Source organism: Haliotis cracherodii, unplaced genomic scaffold, assembly GCF_022045235.1.
Source record: "Haliotis cracherodii isolate W230 unplaced genomic scaffold, xgHalCrac1.p SCAF_11, whole genome shotgun sequence".
NCBI lineage: Eukaryota > Metazoa > Mollusca > Gastropoda > Lepetellida > Haliotidae > Haliotis > Haliotis cracherodii.
In genome coordinates, this window is record NW_027266266.1 from 19508661 (window position 1) to 19531585 (window position 22925).

Consider the following 22925-nt stretch of genomic DNA (forward strand, 5'->3'; position numbering starts at 1 on the left):
CACGGTAATTGTTATTAAAAAAACTGTAAACTAGTCTATGGAATCATTATAAAATTTATAAAAACTCGCTGGCCAAAAACTACAACTTACGTTGAGTCTGTTATTTCTGCAACTGATTTGGAACGAGATTATATTAGTTGTGACGTAACTTCCGGAAATACATGTAGCAGAAGACGCCAAAAGTTAGAGGGAGAAGAATGCGATTAAACACCAAATATACGACGTGACATTAACTAGGATGGATGTAATCTACTCAATAACATGTCCAGGAAGGTGTTTACGTAAGTATTTTGGAATAAATATATTTACTTTAGTGTATTTAGAGCATGAAACAATTTCGGAATGAACTACCCAACTTTTGATGACGTAAGCACCAGTAGATCGCGGGACTATTTGAGCCGATCACTGGAGCTAACTATAACTGTTAAATATTACTATGAAACATTTAATTGATCTTAAACGTACAATAGACATAGTTTTTACACACAAGACGTGTATGTAATAATAAATAATCATATATTTAATAACTATTAAAACTTCAAACGATCGCGGGAACGTGGACGAAAACCGAAGGTCTTGATCGTTTTCGACCGAGCCTGACAATTACAAGTAGCTATCACTAAAATTCAAACTACCTGGGACAGCTGGGCCCATATATACACTGATGGATCCAAGAGTCCTAACAACAACAGTGCTGGTTACGGGATCCATATCCACAGCTCCAAACCCCAAGCACATTCAGTTCGCTTGCCTGATGGTCAGTCAGTATTCACGGCTGAATTGGAGGCAATTCATCATGCACTCAAACTCATACCGGAACTCCCGGAAGCAAAGGCAGTCGTCCTATCAGACTCGCTAAGTGCACTTCAGGCCATCAGTGGCAGAAACTCAAACTCCAGGCCAAACACAGTCAACAATATTCTATACGAATATACAAAACTATTGGACCAAGGGCAACAGGTGGAGCTGTGTTGGATCCCCTCTCACATAGATATTCATGGAAATGAAAAAGCAGACTCACTTGCGAAGCTAGCTCTAGACAAAGCAGATATACAGCCTATTCCCTTTAGTAAACTAGAGATCAAAATCAAAATCAAAGCCTCCATAACAGAAAGATGGCAAGCCCAATGGGACGCAAGTAAGATCGTCAGATGGCTATACAATATTCAACCCAAGGTCCAACAAAAGCCAAACTCATACTCAAATGAAAGGAAAATTGAAATTGCTATCTCACGCCTCAGACTCGGTCACAAAAAGCACTATGACAAGGTTTGTTCATCTTGCAAATCAGGCTGAAACCATTGATCACGTATTACTTGAATGTCGAAGGCCAAACTAACTCTATTTCTGAGAGATGGACAGCTACTCGAACGTATATAAACAGAGCAGACAAGGATAGAAATGAAATCATATCAATATAAGAAAACAGAAATCATATCAATACAAAAACAGAAATTATGTGAACACCAAACTCACAATAGATATATGTACCCTACTCACACACAGGAGTCCCAAAGAGGGACAGGTCAGCCGAAATTGCCTGGGCAGAAGGCGACCTCTTATACTCTTAATGCAACAACAACAACTGACTGATATTCTCATCATGAGTTCAAAACGAAAACGCCATGCTAACGATGCTGCATTCAAACTGAGAGTCATCGCTGTTGCTGAGACGACAAACAACAGCGTGTCTGCACGAGAGTTTGATATTAACGAGAGACAAGTTTGAAATTTGAGAAAAGAAAGGATATCACAAACAGAATACCGAAAAAAAAGCAAGCAAGACAGTTTGCCGTATCACCATACAGTAAACTAGAGGATGTTTTGTATGAGTAGAACAGAGAGCAAAGGCAGTGTGGTTACATGGTAACCAGAAACATGATCTGCACTGACGATATACAAGGCTAAGAAAAGGGAATTTGAACTCCCAACTACTTTCAAGGCATCATCACACTGGTGTTCAAGATTTACGAACAGGAGACATCTCACACTTAGGCAGAAGATGCACATCGCTCAGAAGCTGCCTGACCAGGTGAACTCCAAAGTTGACTTATTTCATGTTTTTGTTATCAAGGAACGTAAGGCTATGATGTATGAACATTATCAAATAGGCAAAATGGATAAAACACCAGTGAATTTTGGTATGCCAGGTTCAAGAACAGTTGATCACAAGGGTGCCAAGACCATATCGTTGAAGACGACGGGCAGCAAAAAACAACATTTCACTGTTGTTCTCACATGTTTGGATTTTGGGACTAAACTAAAACCTATGGTTGTGTTCAAATCCTTTTTCAATCGTTCCCCAAAGTGCTTATCGAACCTTCAGATGTGTCAGAACCTACTGGACGAACCTCAAGTTAGACCATCGGAGGTGCATCGAGATGGCTGCCAATGACAAGAGCCAAAGACAATTGTGGAAAGGCTTTGCCTGCCCTTATTGCCATGCTTGAGGACAATAGTGACACAGACATGATGGCAGACTCTTTGCTGCAACAATTGACTACTTACAAATTTAGATTTTTGACAGCTTTCCTACAGGACGTTTTTGGTACGATAGGGACTGTAAGTAGGGCTTTACAGACATGTGACTTGACTTACAGTGACATGAGAAGGACTATCGACCCTTTTCTAGTGCGACTCAAGGGACCGTATATGACCGAAACACCGACATATGGACCGAAGTTTCAAGAATTTCTGGCGAAGACTGACAATCTGACTGGTTTGAAAATGTGACAATGACGAGATCACATCATGACAGAACAATGACTCATAGGGACTGTGTACAAGTTTTAGTTGACAATGTAACAGACAGATTCCCCAAAACGAACTGTACAGTGTACTTGGTGAACTTGACCCAACTGGCTTCCCTGACAACACACGTAACTTGGCAAGTTATGGGGACGAGAGTATAGCGACTCTAGGACGCCATTACGGTAGCAGACAAGGACATACACCTGTTGACAAAGATGCTCTGGAGAGAGAATGGGGGATATTTCGGCCTTTAGTATACAACAATTACAGACAGTTGACATATGGACAGATGTTAGTTACTGCCCATGCTTCTAAATTGACGGAACAATTCCCCAATGTAGTAAAACTCATGGAAATCGGTCACATATTGCCCGTATCCAGCATAGAGTGTGAACAAGGTTTTTTTTAACAAAACCTCATCAAGACGCTCTTTGACGACGGAAACAATGGACAGACTGATGCGAATTTCAATTTGCGGACCAAGACTGAACGACTTCAGAGACTCCATTCAAGCCACTCGAAGACATTCTTTTTCAGTGGATCGGTGACCTGTGACAGTCGGCATGTATCGTCACACACATGATGATACGGCAGCGAGCTCTCCATATTTATCGGACGAAGAAGGACATGGATCTCCCGAAGTCGTTCAAGGCATCCGGAAACTGGTGTTCTTGATTCTTGAGGCGACACAACCTAGCACTGAAGCAGAAAACCCACCCAGAAACTTCCTGCTGAAGTTGAAACAAATGTGGAGTTTTTTCAACAGTTTGTCATCCGTGAGCGGGAGAAAGTTGATTACGATTTAAGCCAGATTGGCAATATGGACGAAACGCCTGGATCAAGGACCATCGACACCAAGGGAACTTCAACGGTGTCAGTACGTACACGTGGAGCAGAGAAGCAACACACCGTGGTGTTAACCTGTATGGCCGATGGGACCAAGCTGACCCCAATATTCAAGCGGAAAATGAAGCCTGAAGACAAGTTCCCCAGTCAAAGTACAAGTACGTCACAGTACAAGAAGAAGAGTGGATGGACGAGTCTCTTGTAAACCATTGGTAACAATTATGGGATACATCACCAGTCATAAAAAGCACCATGTGTTTTAGGCAGGTGTTTTCAACAGGTTCAGACACGCGAGTGATGTCTACAACATGTAACAAAAGCGATCGTTATTTCCTATAATTTACACTGCAGCAATTGTAAGAATAATATCAAATGGGGAAGAAAACATGACAGAGATAGTTTTCGTTCGTGTCCCATATTAAGACAAATGCCAGTGCAGACAAAAAGACTTAAATATAATTGACACAAAAAGGCAATTGTTTATATTATGAGCAATGCCTTAAACCATCAAACGTCACAGAGCCTGATTATCCTGCCCTTTTTTGGCACCTTTTAAAGCATACTGTACCTGCGAGTGGGGGCCAATTACATAACTCTGGTAAGCACTTGGTCATTTCGTGAATAATCAACCAAATGCTTGAATATGAATGTCGCGATACGGTTGGTACCAATGGTAGAGCCAGAGGTGTAAGGTGACCTTGGGTCATATATGCAGCAAGTATGATTGACACACATTTACCAACAAACAAAAACAAAAGAAAAAATATAGCTGCAAGCAGCGATGGCGGGCTCCCACTCGTAATTTGAAGCAGCGGATCCTGTTCTCTTTTCATAGAAGTACTTTTGCAAAATTGCACTTTGGTTATACAGAGTACTAAAATCCATTGAAACTGAGTTCTTAATTAAACTAATTTATTACCATTAAGGCATTTTCTCCTGTTGTATTATAAGTGCATTCCGATATGCGAAAGGAGACTTGGTGAGGAAAAGATCAATAGTCTGCGAGCAAAGCTGCAAAGTATCCATATACTAATCATCGATGAAATATCAATGGTTGATCACAAGCTGTTATCATACATTCATGGTAGACTGAGACAGATCAAACAAACTGCTAACTATTCACCATTTGGAAATGTATCTGTAATTGCTGTTGGAGACTTTTATCAGTTATCACCCGTTAAAGGAACACCATTACATGTTGGCATAAATGGATATGACCTGTGGAATGATAATTTTTCTATCGCAGAATTGACAGAGATCATGAGACAAAAGGACCCTGTATTTGCACAACTTCTGAATCGGTTACGAACACGAAAAAAGTCAGACCCTCTTGACACAAGAGATATACATATGCTCAAACAACAAGAAACTGGTGAAGATGATCCAGAACGCATTCACATTTTTGCAACAAATACTCAGGTTGATGAATACAATATTGCTTCTCTTCATTCTAGATGTTCAGATCCAATTTGTATTGACGCTCAAGATTTCTCACGAAATGCAAAAACAGGGAATCTTGAAAAGAGAGAAAACCCTCATGAAAGAGTTCATAACTCAGTCTTACAAAAAAGTCTGAATGTTGCAATTGGTGCGCGTGTGATGATCACAAAGATTATTGATACATCAGATGGTCTTGTGAATGGAGTCTTTGGAACTATAAGCCACATATCTTTGACTGATGGTGAAACATTTCCTTCAAAAATACATATCGTGTTTGACAAAATTGATGTTGGTCAGAAATTACGAAGAATGGACGGCACAGCATCTGATTTAGATCCTAACAGTACTCCTATTAAGCCACAAGAAGAAACTGTTTCACACAATGGAGGCATCAGACGACAATTTCCATTGAAACTAGCCTGGGCTTGCACCATACACAAAGTACAAGGCATAACTGTTAACAAAGCTGTTGTTTCATTACACAAGGTATTTGCAGCAGGACAAGCTTATGTAGCACTAAGTCGAGTATCTTCTCTTGATGGTCTTATCATTCAGAATTTCAAAGAATCAGTGATATACAGCAGTGTAAAGGTTGAAGCAGCAGTGTCTAGTATGCCAAAGTTCATGACAAGAAATCAGAGAATCTATGATGGTCATCCAACATGCAAGCTGATTATGCAAAACATTGAGGGATTTCAATCACACTTGAAAGATCTACAGAATGACAAGAGGTTTTTAAGAGTCTGATTTCATTTGCTTGACAGAAACATGGTTATCTGATTCACATCCAGCTGATGAACCAAAACTTGATGGATTTACATTTCATCATTAACCCAGATCACAGTGTTATGAATCATCTGAACCAATACTGATGGAATTGAAGAATCAGAGACATGGTGGTGTTGGAGTTTATTCTAGTGAAGTCAAAACATGTGAATTTACTCAGTTACCAGTATCTAATTTAGAGTATTCGTGCATATATGTCATGGAACTACAAGCTCATGTTGTTATCTACAGGCCAAGCTCATACACAGTGGATATTTTCAAAAAGCATATGCTACAACTTGTTCAGGAACTTGATAACCATTTTGGTCGATCCATTATCATGGGTGATTTTAATGAAAATATCTTGTCATCTTCAATACAGACTATGATGGAATCAAATGGTTTCACACAGCTGGTTTCAGAACCTACTACTGAAGGTGGAACGCTTCTTGACCATGTATATGTGAGAGGACTTGATAATGTATCTGTTCAGAATCTTCCTACATACTTTGGGTACCATGAAGCTATAGAAATCAAATTATGAATATATCTGTGAAAATAACAGTGTTGAAAACAATTTTTAACATGTCATCATTTGAAAAGTGCCTATTTCATCAAATATTTATATTTTGTTTAAACCAAAGACACTGGCCTGCTATTGCACCTATCTGACTTTTGTTGTGAAAGCAGCAACTTTCACAATTTAAGCATGAATTGTACTAACCCCTGAAGAAGTGACAACCGGGATCGGTTGGTCAGGCTCGCCGATGGTTGATGCATGTCATCATATCACAATTGGGTGGATCAAGGCTCATGATGTCAATCACTGGATTGTCTGGTCGAGACTTGGTTATTCATAGACTGCCGTCATATAGCTGAAACATTGCTGAATGCTGCATTAAACAATAAACAAATGAATTGTACCTTTATTATCATAATTAGACCTGTATTTATCTTCGTGACTCTTATTGCGAAAGCATCTTCTACAAATATGAATGGGTTCTACTTGTATTATCAGGAAATTGCCCCGAGGCCAACTTCTTATTTTACAAGGAATATAAATGTTGAAAATTACATTGATTGTACTTGATGAAATTGTCTGTTATTGCACCTATCTGACTTTTGTTGTGAAAGCAGCAACTTTTACAAAATATGCCTGAATTGTACTGACCCCTGAATGGCCAGGGTAATATTGGTCTTAAGCAACCCATACTTGCCGCAAAAGGCGATTATGCTTGTCCTAAGAAGTGACTATCGGGATCGGGTGGTCAGGCTCGCCAATGGTTGATGCATGTCATCGTTTCACAATTGGGTGGATGAAAGCTCATGATGTCAATCACTGGATTGTCTGGTCCAGACTTGGTTATTTATAACTGCCATCATAATGCTGAAACATTGCTGAATGCTGTGTTAAACAATAAACAAACAAATGAATTAGACCTGTATTTATCTTCGTGACTCTCATTGCGAAAGCATCTTCTACAAAATATGAATCGGCTCTACTTGTATTATCATGAATATGGATTGAAGCCAACTTCTTATTTTAGGAGGAATATAATTATAAATGTTGAAAATTTCATTGATTGTACTTGATGAAATGGTCTGTTATTGCACCTATCTGACTTTTATTGATTGAAAAGTGACGGATATTTTTAATTTAGTTCATGTCAAGCTATTGCACATTCTCAATTATCTTGTGTATAATTTCATATGTACATGAGGTGCTCTGTACATATTATGTATATATATTGAAGAAATATAAACATGTATCTGAAAAGTGCTAATTTAAATCAATTTGTAGATCTTGTTAAATGGAAGACCCTGACATTTTATTATCATCTGTATTTATAAATTATGACTTTTGTTGCAAAAGCAGTTTCTACAAAATATGAAAGACTTGTACTTTATTATCATGATTATAGACCTAAGTCCAACATACAAAATACCAAATTGTTATTTTGTTGAAAATGTAATACTATTCATTCTACTAGATGTGTGTGAGTGTGTATTTTGTATACTGTTAATATATATTTCTTATTCTGTGTATATGTTATTTCTATGTATAGATTTTAGCATGTATATACTTTAGCTGACCTAAAAGAAATGAAATTCATGTCAGCATTTAGTTCATGTCAAGCTATTTCATATGCTCAATTATTTTGTGTATAATTTCATTTGTACATGAGATGCACTGTACATTTTATGTATATATATTGAAAAAATATAAACATGTACATCTGAAAAGTGCTAATGTAAAACAATTTGTAAATCTTGTTAAATGAAAGACACTGACATATGTAAATACTACTAGATGTGTGTGTGTGTGTGTGTGTTTTGTATACTGTTAATATATGTTTATTTCTTCTGTGTATATGTTATTTCTATGTATAGATTTTAGCATGCATCTACATACTTTAGCTGATCTAAAAGACAAGAAATTCATGTCAGCTTATGGCACTTTCTTAAATACTCTATGTACTTCATGTCACACATTCTAATATGATAAAAATCAAGACAGATTCATTGCCATAGGTTTGTTTGAATATGTGTAGAATGAAATAACACTTACAGTTTAAAGTTACTGATGAAACTGATGGAGAAGTGGTATTTTCCATAATGGTATGGACAAATATTTCATTGCATAATCATGGCCCTTGGTTGTTCATTGGGGACTGACCATTTAATAATCCCTTTGTGCATCGTGTGCCTGTACGCAGGAGAAGTCACATTTCACTGATGTATGTATATGTATAAACCTGATGATAGGACACACAATCTACCGATGTATCAATTCATTTTTTAACTGTATCCAATATTCAAGAAGTAGTATTTACATTGCAACAACTTGATATAAGTTGTACTCTGGAAAGAAAGGATGCACTCATGTATTCAGGAACAAGTGGTTTCAGAACTATTTGACAGTAAATCATAAAAAGATGCTTCTGATATGGTGAGAAACACAAATTAGACCCTACTTTTAGTAGAGATTTCTTATGAAACTGGAATTGATTTTGTCGTGGTTATTTCACACCTCAGGGCCCCTCCACATTGTATTTTCGACGGTTGAGTGGTTCCCATTAAGGGGTGTTGAAGCTACTTTCAAGTCTGAAACACCTCAGGGTCCCTCCACATTGTATTTTCGACGGTGGAGTGAATCCCATAAAGGGGTGTTGATGACGATGAAATTAGCACATGTGCTTTACTACAACCTGGCATGTATGTAAAGAAAAGTGACCAAACATTCCATAAACTTCACTAAAAGCAGTGTTCATTTAATGTTTCTGAGTATACCATAAGCATGTGTTCATGAATCACCATCAAATAGTGATGATATCAGGTGTTTGTGAAAAGGTGATCATTTTTTATAGCCGGAGCAGTTATCAGGCCAGCATGTTGCAAAATGTAAATACCATCCTTGTGAATTTTTGATGCAGAATTACAACATGAATCGATACACCCATGGGTTATTGTGTATTCTAATAACAGGTGTAAACATATACATAGATACAGATACATGACATGAAAATGTAAATTGTGACATCCCTTGTGTGGTCTAATCTTGTAAGTCTTATTGCTGTATTGTTTTCTTCTTACATGCAAAATGATGAAATGTGACTCTTTCATGTTTTGCTCCCGAGAACACAATACACTTGATATATTATAAAGGTCATGTCAGTTTTATACAGATCACCCTTATTTACCTCGAATACAGCTGAGAGTGGACTTACAACAATCCAAGTGTACATGATGTGTTGATGATAACATGAACTGCATGTCATTTTGTTGAAACCATTACTTTTGCTTGTTGATTTCCCATGAAATGTAATAAAACTTACTAGCATAATGAATCAGATTAGTTTGTTTTAATTCTGGAATAATTGGATGATACTGTATTACTCTTGTCCTGAACCAGCACTACATGGCGGTGTATCGGATCATCAACATTATAAAAGGTCCTTAGGTCTTTGAAATATGTGATGAATTTTAATCAATCAATGTAAAGAAAACATATTTCTTCTTCCCCTTTTAGTTAAATTAATCAAGATGTCTAATGTTACATATCCATGCTACAGGTATGAAAAGGCTACAACCAGGGGCTTTTTTAAAATGACTTCCTAAAAGACTTCCACACACTACTTACACATACACACTCCATATGTACTAAGTTAACCTATACATTTGTTGGGAAATTCTGGTTATGTTTTTCAATCATGAGCTTATTCAATAACAACATTCTATATCAATTTGCTTGAAACATAAACAATATTAATATCCCTGGGGTTATACCTTAGAATAATGATAATACTTTCATGTCAAGAATGCAAGTAATATACAACCAACATGAATGCAATTCTTTCAAAACATTGATTTTGACGTATTTAAATCAAATAGTGATATGAACTATTTGGATGTGTAAGCTTTAATGAAAGCAATACCTCGTGATGTTGGGGCTATGTGGCTGCCATCAATAAGTACATTCAACAATCACAGTCTCTACACAAACAATAATATCGAAATACCACGAAAATAGGTGACGGAACGGCATTGTCCACATAATATACATACAACTGCTTGAGTTATCACAGAAAACAGTTAGAAATGTCAGAGCACATCAATATTGGGACCCCATTATTATACTTTTACTGAAGAAACCTACCATTCGAAGTTGGTTCGTTAGTTCAAAACGCATTTACACGTCTTCGTAGGGCTTCCCCGAGTCATGTGCAGCACAGACTTGAATAGACCTCTTGCCGGCTTGAGGCTCCTTACAGCGATAGTTTGCTCGCTGAGCTCTGCACATTCAATAATGAAGAATGTGTCATATGCTGGGATGGAGCTTGGGCAGAAGCCGGCTAAGGGACGTAACTCATACATATTTATAAGCAATTCCGCAAATAGCAAGCGCTGCTCACCACTGGTTGACAACGGCGCATTATTATAATCAGTTTCAGTAGGTCTTTCCCACTAGCAGTCTGCAGGTTCTACTACACCAAATCAGAACCAGTTTGGACAGTGCAGTTTTCTTAGGGTTTTCGTAGGGAGCCTTCAGTGCAGATCGAGAGATATCTGCAAGCTGTGATTGGAGTATATTCCATAAGATTTTTATGTCTTTCAAATGTACATCCATCCAGTTATTAAAACTGACCATGTTTTTCTATATTTAGTACAGTCTTTTTCAACACGATGACTTATGCTGAATGTGACCACAGCTATTTTCAAGTAAGTGACATTTGGTGCGAAACTGGGGGTGGTGTGTTTAGCTTCCGGTACTCGGAAAAGGAGCTGTCTAGTCATTTTTATTTTTTTATTGCTGCTCTAAGGCCAAACTGTGCACACATGTACAGGTAATAGCTGTTGAATGCTTAGTTATTAAAAAAATTATAACGTTACTATAGAAGTCTATGGGAAAACATTTGATTGTGTGTAACCTGCAGTAGCTGTAACATTATAGTCCGTTTCTATCGGCGTTCTCTACAAGCATATGTTTCAACATTTGCCGAGTCGACATGGTGACGTGATGGTGCGATCTATAGTCCGTTTCAGTGGATGTTTCTCTGGAATTCTCTTGTTCCCTCTTTAAAACGCTGTAGTTTCGTTGTCCGTTTAGCTACAGACAAACGGTTTGGTGTTCTGGAATTGCCAGGACATGAGGTATCAGGAAAATACATGACTTTTCACATAAGAACGTTTTCTGCGAAGTTGGTAGTATGGTACTTGGAGACAAAGTATGGAAGTTTGGAAGCTTTTGAGCTGGTAGTTTGAGCTGAGGAGATTTTGGGAGTCAAGTACTGAGAAATTTGGTAAAAAACAGTGCCAAAACACTTAATCCAATATGGAGGCCAAACGAAGCAATTTTGCTACATTGGATGTGTAGAGAAATTGTTGGGCATCTGATTCCGCACCTGTTCAAGAATTTTGGAAGTCTTTGGAGCTTTCGTGGCGGAGATTTTAGCTGTTGAAATTGCGATTTTTAAAGTTGTTTTGAGTTATCTGCCCTTAGATCTTGAGTCTAGAGTCTAGAGTCTAGCGATTTTTGTGGTATCTGCTTCAGGATCTAAGGTATCTTTGTGGAAATTTTGAAGAGATTCTGAGCAGTAGTTTTTGAGGTACGATTTGAACAAACAACGCCGGAATAATAATAATAATAATAATAATAATAACAATAACAACAACAACAACAATAAATAATAATAAATCGAACATTTACAATAGGGCTCTTGCCTTGTAGGCAGGGAGCCCTAAATATCATATCATGGGAATCGAATTTACAATGCAAGAGAGATTTTTAAAAACATGACAGATGCTATGAAAGTGTTATATTTCAGTTTCCTGTCAAACGGGGACAAACTAATGTGAAGGAAACCAATGCACAAGCTACTGACAGATCAGAAGCAAGGAAAGAACAGGACAAATCAAGAAAATAGGGAACAAGCTAACCTCAAAGAAGCTTACAGACAATGTGAAGAAACGGAAGAAGAGAACTGCTGACAAATTGATTTTCTGCAGTAAGAAAACCATGTTGATTGCATAGTTCTCCTTTCTGTGATGCAATTATTCAAGGAATATTCCAGTACTAGGACTGTTGCATGACCAGGGCCCACTTGCAAAAAGTGATCTTAGCGCCACGACTATTGTAAGCCTAAGAATAGGAGTTACGATCGTCTTAGCGCTAAGATGGCTTTGTGCAAGTGGGCCCAGCAGTGCAGATTTTTTAAGACTTCTTGTCATGCTTTCCCAAACCCGAAAGCAGCTGTAGAAACTCAATCTTGCCACAGCAAAAGATGACAGATTTCATGTTTCAAGAAGACTGCTTCAGCTGCCTACATCATGTGCACAAATCAAATGCAGAAGACACTTCCTTTAAACAACAGCTTCTAGCAATCCATGTCTGCTATTTATCCGGATGCTGGAGGACACTCTAAAACAGCAAAAGTTTAAACCATCCTGCGAGAACGGTTTCTCACTGAATACCACAAAGACAGTTTGACCCTTGAAATCCACTGATATCAAGTGAATAAAAATCTGAAAGAACCAGAAATTGGTGAGCGTGTTGATGCTTGGTGGGTGGACATCATTCAAGGAGAGAAGTACTCTGTCTTGTGCCAAACGGTTGTAGCTAGCTTGTCCTGCTCTGAAATCTATCATTTCAAAGAATAGATTTCCTAAAGAAGTGCAACCAATTTTGTAAATGCTGAATGGGATTTCACACAAACATGAAGTCCTCAATACCGTCTCTCCAATGGACTGGCAGAAAGGTTCGTGGGAATTGTGAAAAACCTACTGAAGAAAACCAAGGGCTCAAACACAGACCCTTACTTGGTCGTCACGCTGAATGCCTTGATTCGATTCCTCACATGGGTACAACCCGTGAATTGACGTAAATGGAGACTATGCTTGTCAAAATCATCTTCCCAAGGCAAGAGAGTCAACTGACTATAAAAGTGCAGTTTCCAACCCTTGCAGGACTAGGCTGGTATTATGGACTTACATTTTGGCTGTGCATAGTCTATGCATAGTCCAATCAAAATCGCGCAACGAAATTGAAATCCGCTTCGTGAACTGTCATGCAGATTTCGGTCGATTGCAGGATTTGCAAAACAAGTGCACCGCCAACTCGTTGTCAACAGTTACTTTCCAAATCTTTTCATGTTTTTAATCAAGGTGCCTTTATCACCGGATTTATCGATCAGATCGCCCTGACATGTCGCCGCCATTTTGTTTGAAGCAAATGCAAGTGATACGAGAGGTAGAATCTGATTGGTCAATAGGAGAGGCTAAGAAGGGGCTAAGAATAGCCACTGGTGGTGCTACAATCGAGCCCAGGAATTCCAGCCTAGTTCGACAAGGATAGAAACTGAACTTTTAAAGTCAGTTAACTCTCTTGCCTCATGAAGATGTGTTACAGGGACACTCCTGTTATTGGAGGAAAGTCCCCAGCACAGCTATTAAATGGTAGAAGATTGAGAACAAGAATACCTGTAGCTCTTGATGACACCTAGGACAGATGTTGACCGAGACGTTTTGCCACAAAGACATGCCAGGTATTACAACAAATCAGCTTGGCAGAAACTAAAGCTAAATGGGTGAGTGAGTTGGGTTTAACGCTGCTTTTAGTTATATCACCGCGTGCCAGCTTAATGTGGGAGGAAAGCCAGAAGTGATGCAGGTCTCAGATGTTTACCACTTTGGATAAACCCACGAGCACGAGTATGATGCTGACAAACCTAGAAACATAATCGGGTTGGTTGGTTAAAATTAGTGATGACACCAGGTACTCGAGTCGTTGGTTGGTTGGTTGTTTAATGCCGCACTCAGCAATATTCCAGCTATATGACGGCGGTCTGTAAATAATCGAGTCTGGACCCGACAATCCAGTGATTGACTTCATGAGTATCGATCCACGCAATTGGGATCGATGACATGCATCAACCAAGTCAGCGAGCCTGACCACCCGATCCCGTTAGTCGCCTTTTACGACAAGCATAGTCACCTTTTACGACAAGCATAGTCACCTTTTACGGCAAGCATGGGTTGCTGAAGACCTATTCTACCCCGGAATCTTCACGGGTCCATAATCGGGGTGAACCGGGATTCGAACCCACAATCATAGGTTTCTGGCGTGCCCAAGGGACGCAACCCTGCACAGCGAATTCGAACCCACAATCATAGGTTTCTGGCGTGCCCAAGGGACGCAACCCTGCGGCGCCTTAGACGACTGGGCTACCTGTGTCCCCTGAAGCTAAATGAACCTGTACTAGTCTGGTGTGATCACAAGAAAACATGGGCACCTGCTAGTGTAAACGCACCATGTCTATTCTTCACATTTGCCTGTTTTGAAAACTCAAACCCGTACAATGTTGGAACCCAAGTCAGCCACGATCCCAACCTATACTTTACTATACTACAACGACGTGACATGAATACCAACTTCCGGTATATGCTAGCTCCTAGGTAAAGATTGTTGTTTTTGTTGTTTAACGCCGCACTCAGCAAAATTCAAGCCATATGACGGCGGTATGTCAATAATCAAGTCTGGACTAGACAATCCAGTGATTGACATCATGAGCATCGATTCACGCAATTGGGATACTATGACATGCATAAACCAAGTCAGCAAGCCTGACCACCCGATCCCGTTTGTCGCCAAGCATGGGTTGCTGAAGACCTATTCTATCCCGGATCTTCACGGGTATCCTAGGTAAAGAAACGAACCTGTTTACATCTGCCAGTCTATTGACACAGAAATGGAAGACGAGCAAGCTGCAAAATCAACAGCCCCAGCCCGTCAACAGCCCCAAGTTATCATACTAACAATCACATGATAAAAAAACCCAAATGACATTTTGGAACCATGCTACGATTTATGTACTTTTCAGAGAAACATTGTGTGCGGAATGCTACATACAAGTTGCGGTACCAACCAAAAAAGGTCGGACAATCCTGTTTGTTGCAAGGTAAGGTTTAAATCTCATGATCACCTTTCAAATAATATGGTTCATGAAGAAAGAAAAATCCTCAATGTTATGTATATTCGATATAATTCAGGGACGTATATATGTGTTATACAGTGGTCCCTCGCTACAACGCTACCAATGGGGTCCAAATAATTCGTGGGCGTTATAGACGATGAGCCGTTTAACCGAGGCCGAGGCAGGGGAGCGCGCTCGGCAAATCTCAAATCATCAATATGTGTTTATCTCACATCACGTATATTTTTATGGACCTAGATCTACCTGTAATATCATTCATTTATTAAATCTGTCACATTTCACAATGTCTGAAATACGTATTCCATTTCAATTTATCATTTTTTATCGATAAATCAAAAAATTATTCACTATTTCCCGCGATGTTATTGAAAATAAAATTCTCGGACACACATTTCGACAACGGGTCCGCATCGAACATGTCAAAGAGCAAAATAAAGACGTTTTAAGCAAATCTTTAAATATATTATACAAAGTGATAAATAAAATCAACAAAAATATATTTAAAATAAAATTTATATTCAAGATGCTGATAGCAGTGTCGGGGACTACCCTTGTTGTCTCTTACCTGAGACTATGCATCTGGATACAGGTATCCATATGTGGCAGACATTGAGACACTATTCCATAGTCATATTATTGCCACACTAGACACCCCAAGGACCATTTGGTTAGGCAGTCCATACTTCATTTCTTATTTCATACAAGACCTCAAGGAGACACGTTCTTAATCATATTGCCTGGGTTGAAACAGCTATTTTTCCTTTTTTGTGACCTCGTTTTGCTGTTTTGAAGTACCTGTTTCACAAGATGTGCAGTGCATTTATTAGCGTCGTTTTTATAATGCTTGCACTGAAATTAGGCCATGAAGATTTCACATGTAACACTGCATGGATCGACTGTTTCAAGCAGAGGAGGAGGAAAATCTGCATGTGGTGACTGCGCAGCCATTGACACAAACATCGTCAATGATTGGTCGACCTCTCAACTTCCAGGTTATCTGGCAATGTACGAGCCAGAAAACATTTTCAATGCCGACGAAACTGGCCTGTTTTATAAACTGACACCACAAAAAACTCTCCATCTAAAATCTGAGAAATGTAGTTGGGGGGAAGAAAACGAAGGACACAATAACTCTGTTGGTAGCAGCAAATATGACGGGCACAGAAAAACTTAAATTGCTTGTCATTGGAAAATCCAAGAAACCTCGGTGTTTTAAGAATGTGAGAAGCATGTGACCGTGCCAGCTCAAAAGCTTGGATGACAGGTGAAATATTCACTGATTGGATTCGTGATCTTGATAAGAGCATGGGCAACCAAAAGCGTAACATTGTTTTGTTTGTAGACAATTGCCCCGCGCACCCTACTGTTTCCAATCTGACAAACATTAAACTTGTGTTTTTATCACCAAACACAACATCAAAGATCCAGCCGATGGACCAGGGGATTATCGCTAACCTGAAGCAACACTACAAGCGACAGATGATGACAAGCATGATATCAAGTTTTAAGAAACAAGACCCTGCGATAAGCATACTGAATGCAATCGAGATGGTACATCGAGTGTGGCAGCAAGTCAATGCAACATTGATAAAGAACTGTTTCAGGAAAGGTGGCTTCGTATTGACGGATGGTGTAGCTGAATCCGACAGTGAATTGGATGACATTCCGTTATCAGACTTGTGGGATGTATGGGCCGAATTAAAGAATGTCAATTCCATCCAAAGTGACACTCCAAGAATTCATAGACGCCGACCGAGATATTCTTGGTGCCGAACGTCCAAGCGATGACGACATTATCCAGTCAATTGTTGACAAGCGCGATGGCACTAGTCGAATGGATTCTGACGATGAGGACATGCAAGATGGGACTTACTTCGTGCAACCAGACCCACCCTCCTTTGCCGATGCAAATAAGACGCTTGAAACACTAAAGCTCTTCTTGAACACGCAAAAAGCAACAGACATGACCTCTTTTGACAGTTTCGCGGATCTGAACGATGCCGTTTCAAGAATGCAGTCAGCGAAACGAGGCCCAAGTAAAATCACAGACTACACATCTCGTATGTAAATCGAAAAATGATAAATATGTTTACATTTTGTACATGTATTTGATAACAATCTTCAGAAAATGTTATGAATTAAATGTTATTAAATGAATGTTGTAAATTGTTATCAATTGAATGATCACTGCTAATACAAATCAATGCTGCAGTTACGTGTGTATTGTGTTTTGTCTTATCCAAGATGGTTTCCGAGCGAAAACGTGTGTAACGAACAGATATAACAAACTGATTTTTTGGGTCCCTTGTAGTTCGTTATATCCGTGTTCTACTGTAATCCAATCTGCGCATTTTAACAGGTCTACTCATCTCCAAATTTCTTTAAGTGTATATATACTAGCCACATAAAGAAACTGTGCACAGAGAAAATATAGATATAAGGGCACACCGTCCATATATGAAATATAGGTTTGAACACAGCAATTATTGGAGACATTCAAACGCTCATGCACGTGCCATGTGATATGACGTCATTGATGGGGGCCTATGGACGTGCAATGTGTTACTGCACGTGCATCCTGTGCAGCTGTACACAGCATGTGCAACTCAAAATTCGCTGTCACTTTGAAACATGATCTGTGGTCATTCAAAAATTCAAAACTTCTCAGGCGCAGACACAAGCATATCACAAGCAAATCATGCCAAGATTGACAGCTGCACAGCGTCATGAAGCCATTGGAATGATCCGAGCGGGAATGAGGCAACAACAGGTGGCAACACATTTCCAATGCCATCGTAACACGATATCGGCATTGGTGAGGCATTATCAGAAACACAAATGACGTTGCCGACCACCCACGTTCAGGACGTCCCCGAGTAACGACGCCAAGACAGGACAGATGGATTCGATTGACACATCTCCGACACAGGTTCCAAACGGCAGTAACGACGTCCCAGACAATTCCTGGACTGCGCCGTATCCATCCCAACACTGTCAGGAATCGTCTACGTCAGTACGGGATTCTACCACGACGCACAGTCATCGAGTCAACCGTCTAAGATGGTGTCGAAATCATGTTCGCCAACCTCGAATATGGTGGAGAAATGTTGTCTTTACAGATGAATCGAGGTTCAACATTTCCCGGGCACCAACGTGTCTACCGACGTTTGGGAGAACGTTATGCACGCAACTGTATTGTGGAGAGGAATCGTTTTGGAGGTGGCTCTGTGATGATTTGGGGTGGGATAACAGCAGGGCACCGAACCCCTTTGGTGGTTGTTCAGGGCAATCTCACCTGTGTTGGCTACAGAGATCAGATTCTGAGGCCTGTGGTCATTCCTTTCCTGCAACGTCATGGCCCGGGATTGACATTTCAACAGGACAACGCTCGTCCTCACACGGCTAGGGTCACAATGGATTTCCTTCACCATAACAATGTCATGTTACTGCCATGGCCTGCAATTTCTCCAGATCTCTCCCCAATAGAGCATGTGTGGGATGAAATGGAGCGTCGTCTGCGTCGTCTTCCACATCCTCCAGATAACATCCGTGACTTGGCACAAGATTTGAGGAGGATATGGCAGGCCATTTCCAAGGCCTTCCATGCCCATTTGGTGGACTCCATGCGTCGCCGATGCATTGCTGTGATTCACGCACAGGGTGGTCATACCCATTATTGACTTTGTGACTTTGTCGTTTGACCCCCTACTCCATTTTGATCTTCTGACGTCATCGTAACAGATGTTGTTCAGGTCCCGTTGACATTTTCTTATGGTCCGATCATTCAGCTGCTACAGCGTCTGCATAATTTTGTTCTTGCTGTGTTGTATTTCAATCCAGAATATATTTTCTCCGTGCAAAGTTTCTTTATGTGGCTAGTATATATACCTTAGTAAGTGCTATTGTTTCTCTTTACTTTGATCAACGAAATAGCTTTCATAATGTTAACAGGATCACCTCATCTCCAATTTAGGAATAGGTATATATGTTAGTTTTTAAGTTTTGCGCCTCAGTCTGAAAATGGCACATCTTCATAGAGCTGAGTTCATTACTTCACAGAGAGGCGGTCAGCAAGTACTACATGCTGGGTACCGGTACAGGCTGAATGTCAAGCGGCAACTTGCTGTTCACTGGAAGTATATCACCATTGGTTGCAATGGCAGATGCAGCACCATTGGCGACCACATTACATCAACCAAGCCTCACAGTCATCCACCTACCGAGAATGTAGAACACATTCGCATCATCGCCAGAATGAATGGTTAAGTGAAGACAGACATCATCCCTGTTCAGCAGATCTACAACGCCGAACTCGACCGCGCTGACGAAGATGTTGCTGCCATGATGCCATCCTTTGCCAGTGTCCAGGCTGCTCTCTACCGACACCGCTCCATCCAACCTCTCCCAGAATCCCGAGCCGCTGTCGACCTTCAAGAACCCTGGACCAAGACTGAAGATGGAAGAGACTTCCTGTGCATAGATTATGGTGCTGATGATAGACTGTTAGTGTTTGCGACAACTGAGATGTTGGAGATCCTTAGTGAGCAGGACACTATTTTCATGGATGGGACATTCTTCGTGTGCCCTAGCTTGTGGCTGCAGGTGTACACTATCCATTGCCTTGTGGATGGCAAGATGTTCCCAGTCGCCTTTTCCCTACTCCCCAACAAGACCAACAAGACCAAGCAGACCTATGTCCGACTGTTCACCTTGCTGAAGGATGTTGTTGGCGCAAGGACTGGTGTAGACCTCTCTCCAGACATCATCCAGACAGACTACGAAGCAGCTGTCATCAGTGCCATCAGCAATGTCTTCCCAGCAAGTTCTATCAGAGGATGTTTTTTCCACTATGCCCAGGCTCTGTGGAGACAAGTTGTGGACAGAGGACTGGCCCGAGACTAAACCGACAATCCAGCAGTGCAGACCCACATCAGAACTGCAGCTTCTACCCCTAGCTGAAGTCCAAGATGCCTGGATTGAAGTGATGAAGTAAGGACCAGATGGGCAGCAGATCACCAGGTTCAACGACTACGTCACCAGCACATGGGCGGACTTCAATCCCATGTTCCCTCGAGCCCTGTGGAATCAACACAAGAACACCGTTCCACGCTCCAAACATCTTGAAGGTTTCCACAATGGCCTGAAGAAGAGAATGCTGAGAGCCCATCCAAACATCTTCCAGTTTGTCAAAGAACTCAAGAAGATCGAGACAGCAGATAGACGGTCAAGAAGGCAGATTGGACTGGGTGGTGCCATGAGACCTCATGCTCGTGTTGACAGAGACAAGGATTGAGAGACTGAAGCAACAGCTTGCTACTGGCAGAAGATCAGTGATCCAGTGACAGTAATTTTGCTAGTAATGATGTAGTGCTAATGTTATAAAACATGAAGATGATGGATATTAAAGTACAGTGCTATGATAATACATGTGGGAATGAGGCACTTTTTATTCCCCAACAAGTCAAAAATATCATGTCGGACATTTTAATTAGACTAAAGACAGAAACACAAACCTTCCTTGCCACACTGACCAAATCCCCCCAAAATGAAATGTTTCTATATATTCAACGAAAGTGAATAATTGACCACTTTCTGTTTTAAGTGGATAATGGAAGTTTATTCTTATATTAGCAAAGGCAATCTCCTGACTGGAGCTCTGAGGACGTCTTCGTCCCACAACGAATAAATGACAACTAAAAAATGTTTTTCCGTTCAACGTAGTGGTCTGTCACATCAGCATGACACGCACGAGATTTACCCAAAAAAGAACATGCGCAACGGGTGTGTTTGGGCGAGCACTTCCATATTAATCGAGCATATTTGGATGAGCTATACCAAACCCAACCAAGAACAATTGTTTCCTTCTGTTCAACATGTGTATTTATGATATTTGATGATCAAAAGTCATTTACATTCTTTGTTATCTTGTCGGAAGAGTTCATTTTACTTATGGGATAAGGGTACAAGTGTGATGCACACTCATCCATAAATTTGTTTTGATAGTGTAGGCGATATATGAGGTGTAGGCCAGATGAGGACAGGCCATATTCATAATTAAAACAAACAAACTAAAACCATAACCAATATTAGGAGCATGTTGTCATGATGACACGTTATTCCATGTGGGTGTGAGCAGTGCCAACAATGGGACAGAGTTGGAGTAAATTTCTCTCAGGAAATCCTTGGAAATTTATTGAAAAGAAAAGAAATAGTCTATCGCAAAAATTCCATTGCTATAACGTCCTATAAAGTGAAATATATGCGAAATACTGGGGCTCCCACCAGCGAAGCATATCAAATGAATGGTCCGTTAGTCCTAACAGTTCATTCTTACCAAAGACCACAATGTCATTTAACATTGCCAAATAACCTAAATTTCCCTGAAAGTACCACACGACGTACCATTAAAACATCCCGGCGCTTTTCACACTCACTACAATCTCATTCGCTCTTCATGTCGCAATGGGCGTGTCTTTACACAGCGTTACATACATGTCACATAAAACATAATTACCCACCTAAGCGTGCATGCATAAAAGAAATCACCTTTCTCTGCCCACACACACAATCCATTCAGTAGATTGGGTTGGCACACAAAAGCATTTGATTGGCTGACTTCTGAGAAAGTGATTTGATTGGCTGCATGATTTGATAATAGCGATTTACTGGTACCGGTACCGTTCATTTACTGTCATCAGCCCACTTGGATTACCACACAGTTGGAGTTACTCATGTCTAAAGTTAAATTTTACTAATCTGTTTGTTATTAATCAATTATGTCACCAACTTTTTTCCATACCTAATATTGGCATGAACAGCCCACCTTAACTGTCGTCTGCCAGCTACATCCTGGGCCCTGGCACATGCAGTCCCTGCAACTCATGTAGAGGCAGATCACATGACTGTCCTCTATAAAGACTGCATGTGCAGGAAGCCTAGCACACTCCATGCCGGACCACCAGGCCACATAACACTTGACTTGTTGTATTCACAGGTATGTTGAAGAGTTGAGTGAATGCTCTTTTAATCTTTTTTGAGATCGATAGGTTTATTCTTCATGTGTGAATTATATTAGAGTTCAGATAACTGTTTAATTATTGAAATATATACCACACACAAAACTTATGGGAACACCCCTAAATTTCATAGCCTTGTAAAAAACTTAACGTGGCTTGGTCATTTATGAACTTCAGTAAATGCAACTTTTTGTGTGCACCGAGGGCACTTTAAATGACGTGTTGAGTCATGCAATTTTGCAAGTGCTTCATTTTTTGAAGAATTTGGTCAAATTGATTAAATGCTAAAACAGGAAAAAACGCCAAAACACAACAACCTAGTGCACGTGAAAGTCAGAATTCCCATGCAGTTGGTGGCAACTTTTCTTAATAAAGAAGCTTCAGACACTGTGAAGTTACACATTTCCTTGAACATGCCCCAGCGAAGACCGTTAAGCATTCACGACAGGAGTAGGGCCATTGCGTGGCTACAAGATGGTGCATCCATAAGGAATGTTGCCCATCGTCTTCAAGTGTCACTGTCTGTCATTCACAGACTGAGGGAACGGTTCCAGACAACAGGGAGAGTGCAGGACAGACCGCGTTCTGGTAGACCCAGAGTACCATCTAGGGCAGA

General features: G+C 40.2%; 1 protein-coding gene and 1 pseudogene across 1 annotated transcript; both read left to right on the top strand.

Annotated features, from left to right (window-relative positions):
* Positions 1 to 16772: 16772 nt before the first annotated feature.
* Positions 16773 to 17361, top strand: LOC139456306 (tigger transposable element-derived protein 4-like; annotated as a pseudogene).
* Positions 17362 to 19637: 2276 nt separating this feature from the next.
* LOC139454919 (uncharacterized) lies at positions 19638 to 20195 on the top strand. Its single transcript, XM_071236520.1, has one exon. It carries the CDS (start codon positions 19638 to 19640, stop codon positions 20193 to 20195), a length of 558 nt encoding a protein of 185 aa, XP_071092621.1.
* Positions 20196 to 22925: the final 2730 nt, after the last annotated feature.